Source organism: Chaetodon trifascialis, chromosome 7 (genome assembly GCF_039877785.1).
Source record: "Chaetodon trifascialis isolate fChaTrf1 chromosome 7, fChaTrf1.hap1, whole genome shotgun sequence".
Lineage (NCBI taxonomy): Eukaryota > Metazoa > Chordata > Actinopteri > Chaetodontiformes > Chaetodontidae > Chaetodon > Chaetodon trifascialis.
Window position 1 is genome coordinate 19,878,646 of NC_092062.1, and position 12,312 is coordinate 19,890,957.

Sequence of the window (12,312 nt, forward strand, 5' to 3'; positions counted from 1 at the left end):
AAAATGCATTCATTTTGTAGCTACTTCAGTGTACTTTGTGATTTGCATGCAATTTCAATATTAGTTGCTTATAACGAAGAACAACTGGAGAATATTAAAAAGTAAAACAGCCTCCATGCTTTAAGCAAAATGAATAGAACAGAGTAATCAAAAGAGCTGTTTTACATAGGAAAAAGTCACTTTCTTTTATCGCAAAAACAAACCATTTGCCACCATAATCAATGAACCAATGAGAGGTATGTTGAAGAGGAGGGACCATGAAGACAGAAGAGGAAACCACCCTGTCCCTCACCATAACTTGCACCCAGACAGATATGTCACTTTACAAGTCACTTCACAGTCATGATGCAAGGTAGCTCATCACTCTCCAGGGAGAATATTCACTAAACACCGGGTAAGTGCCTCACTCACACAGCTTACTGCTTCGAAAGTTTCCGAGACCTGAAACCACAAGCAGATACACTTTTGCTTCGCTTATCTTTGTTCTCCTTAGCTGCGTTTTCTGTGATCTACTGTAAACACAACCTAGCGTGTTGCTATTGATCTTCTGTTGCTCGCAGAGACTTTAAGTTGAGGCTTCTCTCTTGTGACTCCAGTTCTTTATATGTGAGCTGTGGGGAGTCTGACTGTAAGCTCATGTCCTGTCAAAGGATGTGTAAATCTGACATATGCATGCATGGTTTTCCCCTGTGTAAGCACTGAGATAGCACTGTGACTGCAAGGAGCTTCAAGACCTGCTAAATATGTCACAACGCTGCAAAAGCGCATTGTAGATTTGAGCTGCAACAGGGGGAATTTCATTATTGCACAAGCCAGTTTATTACAAAATCATCTGTATTCTAAAGATATAAAAGATTTAGACAAGGTTGGCAAGGACTTGAAGCATAGGACTACAGAATAAAAAAACAATAGAAGAATTGATTTATAGGCCAGCAGCCTCAGGAGAGGACCACTACATGCATTATTTCAAGCTATAACTGAAAGTTAAACAGCATACACGTCAGGTGCAGTTTAAACTAAAGCTCATGGACTGGCGCTCCACTCTCCACTGACAGACAACATTTATGATCTGTCTGGATTGAAACATCTCTATGAGGGTGAAAGGTTTGTATATTCCACAATAACACATGACACTCCACCAAGTTTCTGCAAAATCTTCTTGCGCAGAAATTAACATGTTATTAACCAAAGTTTCTCTATAATTATTTATCATGGAACGTATTATAGAACACCATATGAATCTACCCGCTAAATTACTATTGTTCTCCTGCCACTGCTATCACTACTTACAAATTACAAAAATATATATGAGTCATAATAATGCTGATAATAATAATAGTTGTTGTTATTATTATTATTATTACAGTGATTATTATTATTAGAAAATAAATTCATATGAGTTAAAATAACTACCGTACAAAACGCATAATTGCAAATTGTATAGAACTCATTGTAAGTGTGCATAAAAAATTCCAGAATGTCCCGCATTAAATTTGTAACACTGGCCTAAGTTGTATGATATATTATACGGGCATAATATAACAGCTTTGACGAGGCAGCACATCGTTTTTGACAGCCGTAAAAGTCATAGTGACCAGAACGGGCGACAGCGTTAGATCCATGTACGCAGAGAAGAGGCCTCAGTGAGCTGATGTACGCTGGATTTGCATGATAATTTCCCTACATGCTCTCAACATCGTGTACTCAGCATCACACATCTTGTAACTGCAATGACTTTTTAAAAAATGCATTAATAAATACTAAACCGAAACCTTAAGATCGCTGTCTGACCCTTATCAAATACAGTAAATCAAACTGACTTTCTATTTGTGACAGCGGAGCTGCTGCAGCATCACTTTCACTCTCAGCGCTACCTGTTTTACGAATAAAATAATCCAGAAATTATTTTGAATTTTTTCGCTTTGGTGCAACATTTTCCAATAAGAGTTATTTGATTAACAACACACACACACACAGAGAGAGAGAGAGAGAGAGAGAGAGAGAGAGAGAGAGTTTGTGTGCAGATATGCATGCACATTTAAAACAAATTCCAGTAATGAGCCGACTAAATGTCATTTCGTTTCACGTCTACTTTCCATTTACAGTCACCATCAGAGGACGGAATGGGGTTGCAAGTGTGCACACAAAAAAAAAAAAAGAAAGAAACCTCTGTAAAAGCTCACAGTACTTGTGACCTCTGCTGCAGAAACCAACCACACACTGTATGATCATAAAAGTTCATTATAGACTTCAGACTGTGTGAAGATGACAACTTGTCAAGCATCCGGTAGTTTTGACACACAGCCGCTGTGTTTTCATCCATGTATTCTCAATTTTAGATGTGAAATTCCAAATATTTCTGTAACATGCTTACACATTTGCATATTCCACCCCTGCGCGCTCTTGCATTTGCTGTTTATTGTACCCAAATACAGCCTTATTGTTGTTGATGTTCAAACTTTACTCATGTTTACTCGTGTGTACAGTCATTAGTCATGGTTTCATATACTGGTAGGGCTTTGTGGCTTTAGAGTGTGTATGTGAGCGACGAATATCAAAGCTTTCACAAAACTGAGTACATTTCCACACATCGACCAGACGTTCAGACACAATATCAGGCATGGTTGTGATTGAGAAAAGTTCTTCTGCATATTTGAGAGCCTGATAAAAAGGAAGTGTGTGAATCCTATCGGCTGTGAAGATATAAATACTTGTGCAGGCCACCTGCTATAAATCAAAAGTCTGTGGCTGTTTTATAAACTGTTCTGCAATATATGCAATGATCACCTCGGGAACATTCTGCCCCCTCAACTCTCAATACAGGTAATGCTGTCTGGAAAGGATGGAACAAAAAACAGTACAAACCACAGAGAAACATATTATCTGTTCATCACATGGCAATCCCTGGTGTCGATTCGCAAACTGATTTTCCAACTAACAATTTAGCATTTCTAGAAATGTCACATATCTGGTAACAATCTTGAAGTTGATCAAATAGAACAAATTTTTAACGCAGTGTGGGCATAATCTGATCAGATCACTCTTTAATTTTTTGTTCCTTTGACTTTCTCTTCTCAGGCTTTTGATTATATTTCTGCAAACTTCAGACATGATCCGAATCAACAACACCCAATACTTCCACTTTCTGCAGCAGGCAGATACCTTACGTCGCTCAGGGTTGTTCTGTGATGCCATTATCTCAGTAAAGAGTCAAACTTTCAGGGCCCATCGGCTAGTACTGGCTTGTGCTAGCAGAAGACTTGCACAGCAGCTAGCTCAAGGAGACATAGACAGCCCGGTCCACTGCACTCTGGAGTTTTTCTCACCCCATACCTTCCAGCAAGTTCTGGACTTTACCTACACGCAGCACCTGGAGGTGTCTGTGGATGACCTGCACCTGTTGCTGAGAGCTGCTCAGCTGTTGGAGATGCAGCCGCTGGAGGACCAGTGCCAGAAGCAGCTGGACAATCTCCGCTACAGAGCCAGAGTAGGGAAGAAAACAGGAGAAAGCACACATGTCAAAGAAGACAAAGAAAGTGTAGAGCAGGCAGAACAAAAGCAAGAAGCAAGTCCAGTTCAAGAGGAGAAGCTCAGAGTGACTTCTCCCTCGGTGGACGAGGCATGCAACAGCGTTAGCATGGAAAATATGTCACCCTCTGATCCTGCCATGAACCACAACAGCCCGCCATCCTCAAGAAAGAAGCCCAGACTGGCCCATGTGTCAGCCGTACCCTTTAACAGGGAAAGTGTTATTGCCAGCAGCAGTTCTTCTTTCTCTTCTCCTTGGACGTTCCCTACAAACATGTGGAACTCTGTGAGCACCCTGAGGCGGATAGCAGAGAACTACTCAAACTTTGTTGCAGCTCAGTCCCCAAACCAGTCCTCTGTAGCATACCCATTCTCCCTCACCACTCCCCAAATGTTCCCCCTACTTGGCTCCCATTTTCAAAGCTCTGTAATGGGCTACCCAGGCTTTCATCCACGTTATACACAAAACCTTTATGCTGGATCCGCGGGGATGGGGAGCATAATCAAGCAAGGCCTGTTAAAAAGGAAAAAACCCAGCCAGAGAGCATTTACCGGGAACGCTCAAACCGCTGAGCCAAGGTAAGTCGGCACTCGGACATGATTTTGGAAACTTCAGTTTTTATTTTCAGTCACTGTCTCCCTATTTTTCCTCTCATAGACTCATTTAGAATCCCCTGATTTGCTCAGTTGTTCCCTTGCGACAGCTACAGCTACCTGACTCACTGCGGCTTGGGTGGCGGAGTGTGTGTGATGAGCCTCCTGCACTTTCCAGCTCGAGCAGTTTCACCTGTTAACCCTTCCCTGCCAGCCCCAGTCAGTCACACTCTTTTTGTGGCCAATCATAATCCTGGTCTTCAGACCAAGAACAGCACAAAAGAGCAAAAACAGAACAAAACAAAATAAAAAAAAACAAAAAAAAAAAACATCCAAGTTATTTTTTAGGACAAATTCAAAAATACTTTTTTTGGAATTAAAAAAATAATACTGTGTTCGAATTCTGAATGAATTCCTCGTTTCCTTTTTGCGACAGTAGATATTGTGAAACTCACTTGACTTTGTTTTTGGGTGATTTACCTCCTTTTTTTTTCTAATTGATGCATATTGTACAGTGTTCCACGTAGTGTAACCAGACAGTGTGTAGAGGGGAGCCCCCTAAATTTCTCCCTTCCTTTGCAGAATTGAAGATTTTCCACCCACAGTTTCAGTGTTTAGACTGGCCTCATATGCACCACCAGAAATTGTTCAAAACATTTATGTCTTTGGGGAAACGATATCTATTCTTTGGTATCACTTCAGTATCGCGCTCCTTTGGCTCTAACATTAGATGAAAGTTGAAAAAGCTTTTACACTAAACAAGCACTATAAATATCTTGTGGTTTGGAATGAGACGGAGGAAAGGGCGTTTAAGGATGTAATGTGATAACACGTAGCACTGTAAAATATATGCGGACGGATATTTTTCATGTGAGACTTTTGCTTGCTGTATATTTCTCCTGCAAAGTATCTCTGTGGAGCACAAATAAAAGCAGTATCTTTATTACTTTTAAAAGTACAACTAGCACAATTCTTTTTCTCTGCAGTTACCATGATGGACACACAGCCAGCTCTGAAAGGGTTAAAAGCTGCCAGCATTGCAGTACAAGCCTCCATGATGATCCAGTGCTGCGGGAGTCGGCCTCCACACCATCAGGTATGATACGATTACAAGAAACCAGAAAACTGTATTTACTGATCACAACACATTGAGGATAATATTATTACTACACAGGCTGAAGCAGTGTTCATCCTATGTGGAACCAGTCAATTTAACGTGATAGTAAGACAGTTCTTGTTACGACCCCTAACCTCATCAGACTCCAGCTAAGTAGCTACGCAATGGAAAGTGATAAAGAGAGTTGTGGTTTTGAAAGCATGGTGCAGCAGGAGCAGTAGTGTGGTTACTAGATACAGCTAGATACATGCAGTACAGTATGTACTGCATCGCAATAGTGGTTTTTGTCCTATGCCATCCCCCCATATATATAGAATTATTATTAGAAAAGGACTATAATATGAATGTAACGATGTAAGTGTGTGTGTGTGTGTGTGCGTGCGTGCGTGCGTGCGTGCGTGCGTGCGTGCGTGCGTGCGTGCGTGCGTGCGTGTGTGTGTGTGTGTGATAGTTTGCCTTGTACAACAAAGATAAACTTGGTTTATCTGATGTTTAATATGTATGTATGCTCAGTGGAACATTATGTTCATGTTTGAAGAGATTAGGCAGAAGTAAAACTACACTGCTGACTGCATTCAAAGCAGTATAATAACTATATGTATGAGAAGTACACAATAATACTACTCAAGCACTTACTGAAAATCGCTCTTTCGGATATATAATTACATAAACACAGCACATAAACAAAAAGAGTAGAAATGATGCATTGAAGCACTTGTGTTCAGTGTCGGCATGTTTCATCATCCTTTAGTTTTGCTTTAGTATATTACTGTACACTAATAAAGGCAATGACAATAAAAGCATTATCTATACAGGACGTTAGGACTTTTAAAGTGAGAACTGAAGAGCAATACTGGACAGGAAGCAGGCTAATGACAACAGGTCTCAGTAGGTTGTGTTCAGGGTGGTGAGTGTTCAATTGTTGTGGTTTATTCTCATTCTCTTGTTTTCCCCTACCACAGTCCAGCCCCCGACACCTCTTTTTCAGCATCCTGTCTATACTATGAGGCCCAAGTTTTCACTTTAGAGAGCCCAAAAAAGTACAAGGTACTGATAGGCTCAGAGCTGCTACCCTAACCTCAAAATCACACCTTTGCCATTTGTAAAGAATCACTAACATGAAACTGTGGACGAAACAAATGCGCAGAGTGACAGGAAAATAAGCTTGTATAGACTTTTTGTTTATTGTCTTGTAACAGGATGCTGATGAAAAATAGACTTGTGGTTCTGAAAGGTGATAATGCATCTGACTAATATACTGTATTGTATAGCTTGTGCACTAAACAGTCATTTTCCTTTTGGTAATTGTTGTTACATCAAGGCATTGAATTGGTATTTTAATCCTGACTGTGACTGCCACTGTTTCATTATTGATTAATCTGCTGATTATTTCCCTAATTGATTGGTCCTGACTATATAGTGAATAGTGAAAACTGCAGAGCCCTGTGTGATGTCATCAAATGTCTAGTTTTATCCAATCGACAATAGTGCAACAGTCACAACAGATAAGCATCACATTGGGGCAGGTTTATACGGACTTAAATGAATAATTTATTGTCAGATAATTTGGTCATTCTGGTGACCTGCAGATCACTTTGCTCTCAAACATGTTCGTCTATACGGCCCTAAGTGTGACACTAAGCACAACAAACTGTTGACATGTAACAAGAGTGGAAGAGCATAAGGATGAAAACAATACGTGCACTTTCAATAAACTATGTGGCAATAGTAATAAAACATGAATGAACATGTGGGGGTTCCATATCTTACATGTAACATTTTAAAGGACTGTCGACTGTCGCAGTACCTTTAAATTGTATAATATGATGTTTTTGTGAACAGCCAGGCCACTCTGCCAACCACAAGTTCACGCCTTCACCTGTTTTTTTCCCATCTTGTTGTTTCCAAAGGTGAGGCCTGTGCAGGGTGTAGGTTCTGTGGAAGAGGAGAGGTTTCACATCGTGAACCGCAATCCCATCGACAAGAACACACCGGGGAAAAACCCTACCACTGCCAACACTGTCCCAAGAAGTTCAGTCTGAAACATCAGCTGGACACACACCACCGGGTTCACACCGGTAAGCACAATATTTAATCGGCAACACAAGACAAAACTGCTTTGTGAGGCTGTCCGTTCAGATTGTTCATTTACTGATTCTCTGAAAAAAACGCAGCTGCCGAGTACTCACTGATTAGACATTACACATGTAAGGATCTCCAGACTGTGCCTACTCATAATGGGGGCTAATAATCTTTGTTTTATATACTGTGGCCTATCAGAGCAAAATCTAAAAATAATCCCCAATATTCAATATATTTCTTTTTTCCCAAAATCCAGTTACAAAGTGAAATCAGATATGAGCCATGATGTAGAACGAGTAAGATAAGTACAAAAGCATTTGTGTGCACTGACTTTCAAAAGCCAATTGCATTAAAGTGCTGAAAAGCAACAACAGCAGGACTGATGTGGCATGCAGGACTTGTTTCTAAAGGCAGACAGATGTTGCCATAATATGACAAGTTACCGGCAAAAGATTTATGACTCATTTTCATTTCTAAAGATGTTTTGGCTACAAAATCTATTTCCATTGACTATGAAGCACATATGTTTCGCATTGCTGCTGAACATCGGAAGCAGAATGTTGTTTTAGATTTTTGACCATCTTCCAGGCAGGTGACACTTTCTATTCATTTTAATACTATGAAACTCACCTTACAGAAACTAGAAACTGGCTGACTTGAAACTTACGTTTCTTACTTACTTTGGCTGCTTTTAAAGCTACATTATTTCTGTGGGTTAAGTAATGTAAAGTGTGCCCTTACAGCTGTATTTCTATGTAATGTGGACTCAGTAACATCAAGCAAAATGTTCACGGGGATGATAATTTATGTCAAGCAATTTTCTCTGCAAAAGGACGGTGGAGTGTAAGTAATTGGAAAGCTGTGGGCAAAGCACTTGAGCATGTGTTTGGAAATAGAAAAAATGATTAGCAACAACAAATCATACAAAAGGATTGTTGAAAATTGCTCAGAGCATGCATAAAGGTGTTAAACACGGACCCTTATGCCACTTTTTTCAAACAGAATGAAGCATTTACCATGAAATCTTATCCTAAATCAATTTTTTGAAGAGCGAATTTTGATGTTTCCTGTCATTTTTTTTTTCTTATTTCAGACTCTTTCACACACGCATTTTCACTCAGATTTTTAAAAAGCTGCTGTTTTAACATTTATTTTCAACTTTTAATAGCTGATATCTATTATCTCAAAGGTGTAGGTTTGGTTTCAACATTGATGGGGCACATACAGAGTGAGCGGGGGCTCTGGGGTCATTTCCCCCTGGACATTTTGAGCTTGTGGTGGAAATGTCCTAATTCACGTAAAGAAAAACATATATAAGTATAATTCAGTAATATTCCACTTTCAGATATTTATTCTTGAGTAATGAGTAATGTTATCCCTGCTGAGTCAACACACATGTAACCTCTTGCATGTGGCAGGAAATGCATGTGTTCTGCATATTGAGGGGGATATGTCCCCTTTGCTTATGATTTATTCATCTGTTTTTTGTTTTTTAATTACATCAACATATAATCAAAGAGGAGGCCTGACTTAATGGAACACGTGACTGTTTAGATAGTAATCTGGAGGATTTGCATAAAAGAGACCCTTTAGATGATTTCACGACAAATTAAGCAATTAATCTGTCAACTGGAAAAAATAGACTGGACAAATTGCAGACAGTTAAATAGTAATATATAGAAAATCAACTAATGGTAGAGGGCTGGAAATGAGCATGCTTCTGAGTCTGTCTCTCAAAAGAGCACACCTCTTTCCCTCTTCCATTGTCTTCCTTCCTGTGGCCCACTGGTCTCTCTTCTCTCTGCTTCAAGGAGAGAAACCCTTCGAGTGTCGCCTCTGTGGTCAGCGCTCTCGGGACTACTCAGCCATGATCAAGCACCTCCGGACGCACGGCGGGGCCACGCCTTACCAGTGCACAGTGTGCCTGGAGTTCTGTAACAGCCTGGTCGCCATGCAGAGACACGTCAAGAGTCACGCAGTGCAGGACTTCCCCCCCGACTGGAGCATCAACAGTACCTACCTGTACACCTCACATATCTGAGCCGGCCCTTGTGACACAAACACCAGTTCTCACAGGTGAAGCTTTAGTTTGCACCTCTGCTGTATCATAACGTTTCAGTCACAAAGCAGAACAGCTTTCTTCCTTAAGGATAGAGCCAGATAATGTTTGAACCAGATGGTGCCTTAACAACACTTACCAAAGTTTTGAAGTTATGCTTACACGTGAGAGGCACAAATTGGGGCTAACTGTATATATATATGTTGCAATAACTCCTATACAAACTGCTGTAGTCACATTCACAACTATAGAACATCACTAATTTCCAATGACATGTGAGAAAAGGTACTTCAAGTGTCACATTAGATCATGTGCGTGCATTAAAGCTACATCAACAGCTCATCCTCGTCCAATGACGCAGGCATCAATCATCCCTCATACTTTCAGAATTACTGGATGCTTGCGTAAACTTTGTAAGTTTGACCGAGGTCTATAGCGCCCTCATGAGGGCAATCGCTGTAAAATCAATTTGTTTTCTTTTGTGTGTGTGTGTGTGTGTGTGTGTGTGTGTGTGTGTGCGTGTGTGCGTGTGTGTGTGTGTGTGGGTGCGAGTGTGTGTGTGTGTGTGTGTGTGTGTGTGTGTGTGTGTGTGTGTGTGCGTGTGTGCGTGTGTGTGTGTGTGCGTGTGTGCGTGTGTGTGTGTGTGTTTGCAGTCAGATAAAAGTGGATTTTTTTTTTTTATTGCTGGAACATATAAACAGTCTACATTCACTGATCCAGCTTTAGTCCAAATCTGTCAAAAAAAAAAAAAAGAAAAATGAAAACTGCATCTATACTTACTATGGTGACTGATCACTCCTTCAATTAAAATTCATACACACACATACATACAGTATGGATCGAGAAAGGAGATCTTTCAGCTCTTGTGTTTGCCTTATGTAATCTGTAATCTTTTGTATATTTTCACTGTCTGTATTCTATGCGGTGTTGTTTGTTTGTGCACTGCTTTCTTAGCCAGGTCACTCTTGTAAAAGAGGTTCTAAATCTCAATGAGTTTTTACCTGGTTAAATAAAGGATAAATTAAAAAAAATACATGCATATGTATATAAGAAATGTAAGTAAGAAACGTAAGTTTCAAGTCAGCCAGTTTCAAGTTTCTGTAAGGTGAGTTTCATAGTATTAAAATGAATAGAAAGTGTCACCTGCCTGGAAGATGGTCAAAAATCTAAAACAACATTCTGCTTTGGACGATGCTCAGCAGCAATGTGAAACATATGTGCTGAAGGAGAGATCAGTCATCATACAGTAGATAGATAGATAGATAGATAGATAGATAGATAGATAGATAGATAGATAGATAGATAGATAGATAGATAGATAGATAGATAGATAGATAGATAGATAGATAGATAGATAGATCGATCGATCGATCTTCTGGATCTATCTTCTAGGACCTTCTGTGTGAAGTTTGTATGTTCTTCCCTTCTCTTTAGGTTAATTGGTGACTCTAAATTGAGTGTGAGCGTGAGTGAGTGGTTGTTCGTCTGCATATGTTGCCCTGCAATCGGCTGGCAACCGGTTCAGGGTGTACCCCGCCTTTCGCCCAATGACAGCTGGGATAGGTTTCAGCCCCCCAGCAACCCCGAAAGGGATAGTTGGGCATAGACAATGGACGGATGGATGGTGTGTGTGTGTGTGTGTGTGTGTGTGTGTGTGTGTGTGTGTGTGTGTGTGTGTGTGTGTATCCATCCATCCATTTAAAAGGTGACGTTGTTCTCTCAGAGCAAAAGCAAAAGCAGAGAGAAGGGGGGGTGGGAGTGTCTTCTCCACTCGGCACGACCTTGAACCAGGGCATTGCTTGTGAGACAAAAGGCAGCCAATTCCCATATATGGCAACATTAAATTTTTTGAGGAGGACTGCATCTACATCACACTGACATTAAGGAATGTAGTGGTTGACTAAAAATGTCAGTGGACAGGTCATTCATCTCCTCTGGTTCACTGAGAGATCTGAGAATAACAGAGCGTTTGCAGGCAGCTGTGTCTGTCTAACTAGTAACAATAGACCAGCAGTTCCTTTTATTTTATTCCTCCATTGGTGGGTTTTCTGCACTGTCAGTCACAGATGCCAGCCTGTCTAACTCACTGGTTGCAGTTCAAAGCAATGTATATATAATGAGTAACTAAGTCTCAAAAGCAAATACTAAGTAATAGCTACCAACTGCCATACCTCTCTAATAGCACCACACAAGGTATATGACTGTGAAGTTATCCTAGAAGTACTCATAGCATATTATGTATGTATGTATGTAACCAGGCACATTGCTTCCCAGATGGAGCTTTCAGGCCTGTTTCCACTGAAAGCTATTTGTTGATTTGTACAGCATTATCTTAATGTGTATGGGGTGGAAAATGAATAAATGAGTGTTTTCATATATGAGCTTTAATGTATCAGTATGCCATGTTTTAGACTACTAGTGCATCAAATAAACAAGCTAACACACCACAACTACCTTGGCAATCGTTTTCAATTTGCACAGTTAATGAAAGACATGTAAGTGTTCAAGGATGTGCTGCAGGCAGCTGACAACTTTCCCATTTTATCATCATTAATCACTGTTTTTGTTATCACTTTGGTACTGAAACAAAGTACTTTGGCTTAACTTCAAATGGAAGAGGGAAGACAGCTATGCCATAGTTTAGCTTAGAATATCAGATTTATAACTTGTTTTATATACTGTCTAAATGCTCCTATCTCTACACATGATACAATTAATGACCATTAATTCATTACATGTCAACTCTGGGCAGCAAAGAGCAAAATCATCTCAGAAATCAAGGACTTGTTTAACAAATTACTAAGAATTTGGAGTGTTGAATCTGTTAGCATTGTTTTTGTGAACTGCATGAGCAGTGCTAGATTGGAGACCATATCCAAGGGTGAGGTCAATTCAACCATCCTTAATTTCATTATTTACACCTGTGCTTCTC

At 40.1% G+C, this 12,312-nt stretch overlaps 1 protein-coding gene across 1 annotated transcript; it reads left to right on the forward strand.

Moving 5' to 3' along the window:
- Nucleotides 1-333: 333 nt before the first annotated feature.
- Nucleotides 334-9,900, forward strand: zbtb32 (zinc finger and BTB domain containing 32). Its single transcript, XM_070966833.1, has 5 exons — nt 334-394; nt 3,079-4,107; nt 5,109-5,218; nt 7,150-7,317; nt 9,133-9,900. The coding sequence occupies exons 2-5, from the start codon at nt 3,110-3,112 to the stop codon at nt 9,360-9,362; spliced, it is 1,506 nt and encodes a 501-aa protein (XP_070822934.1). The 5' UTR covers nt 334-394; nt 3,079-3,109; the 3' UTR covers nt 9,363-9,900.
- Nucleotides 9,901-12,312: the final 2,412 nt, after the last annotated feature.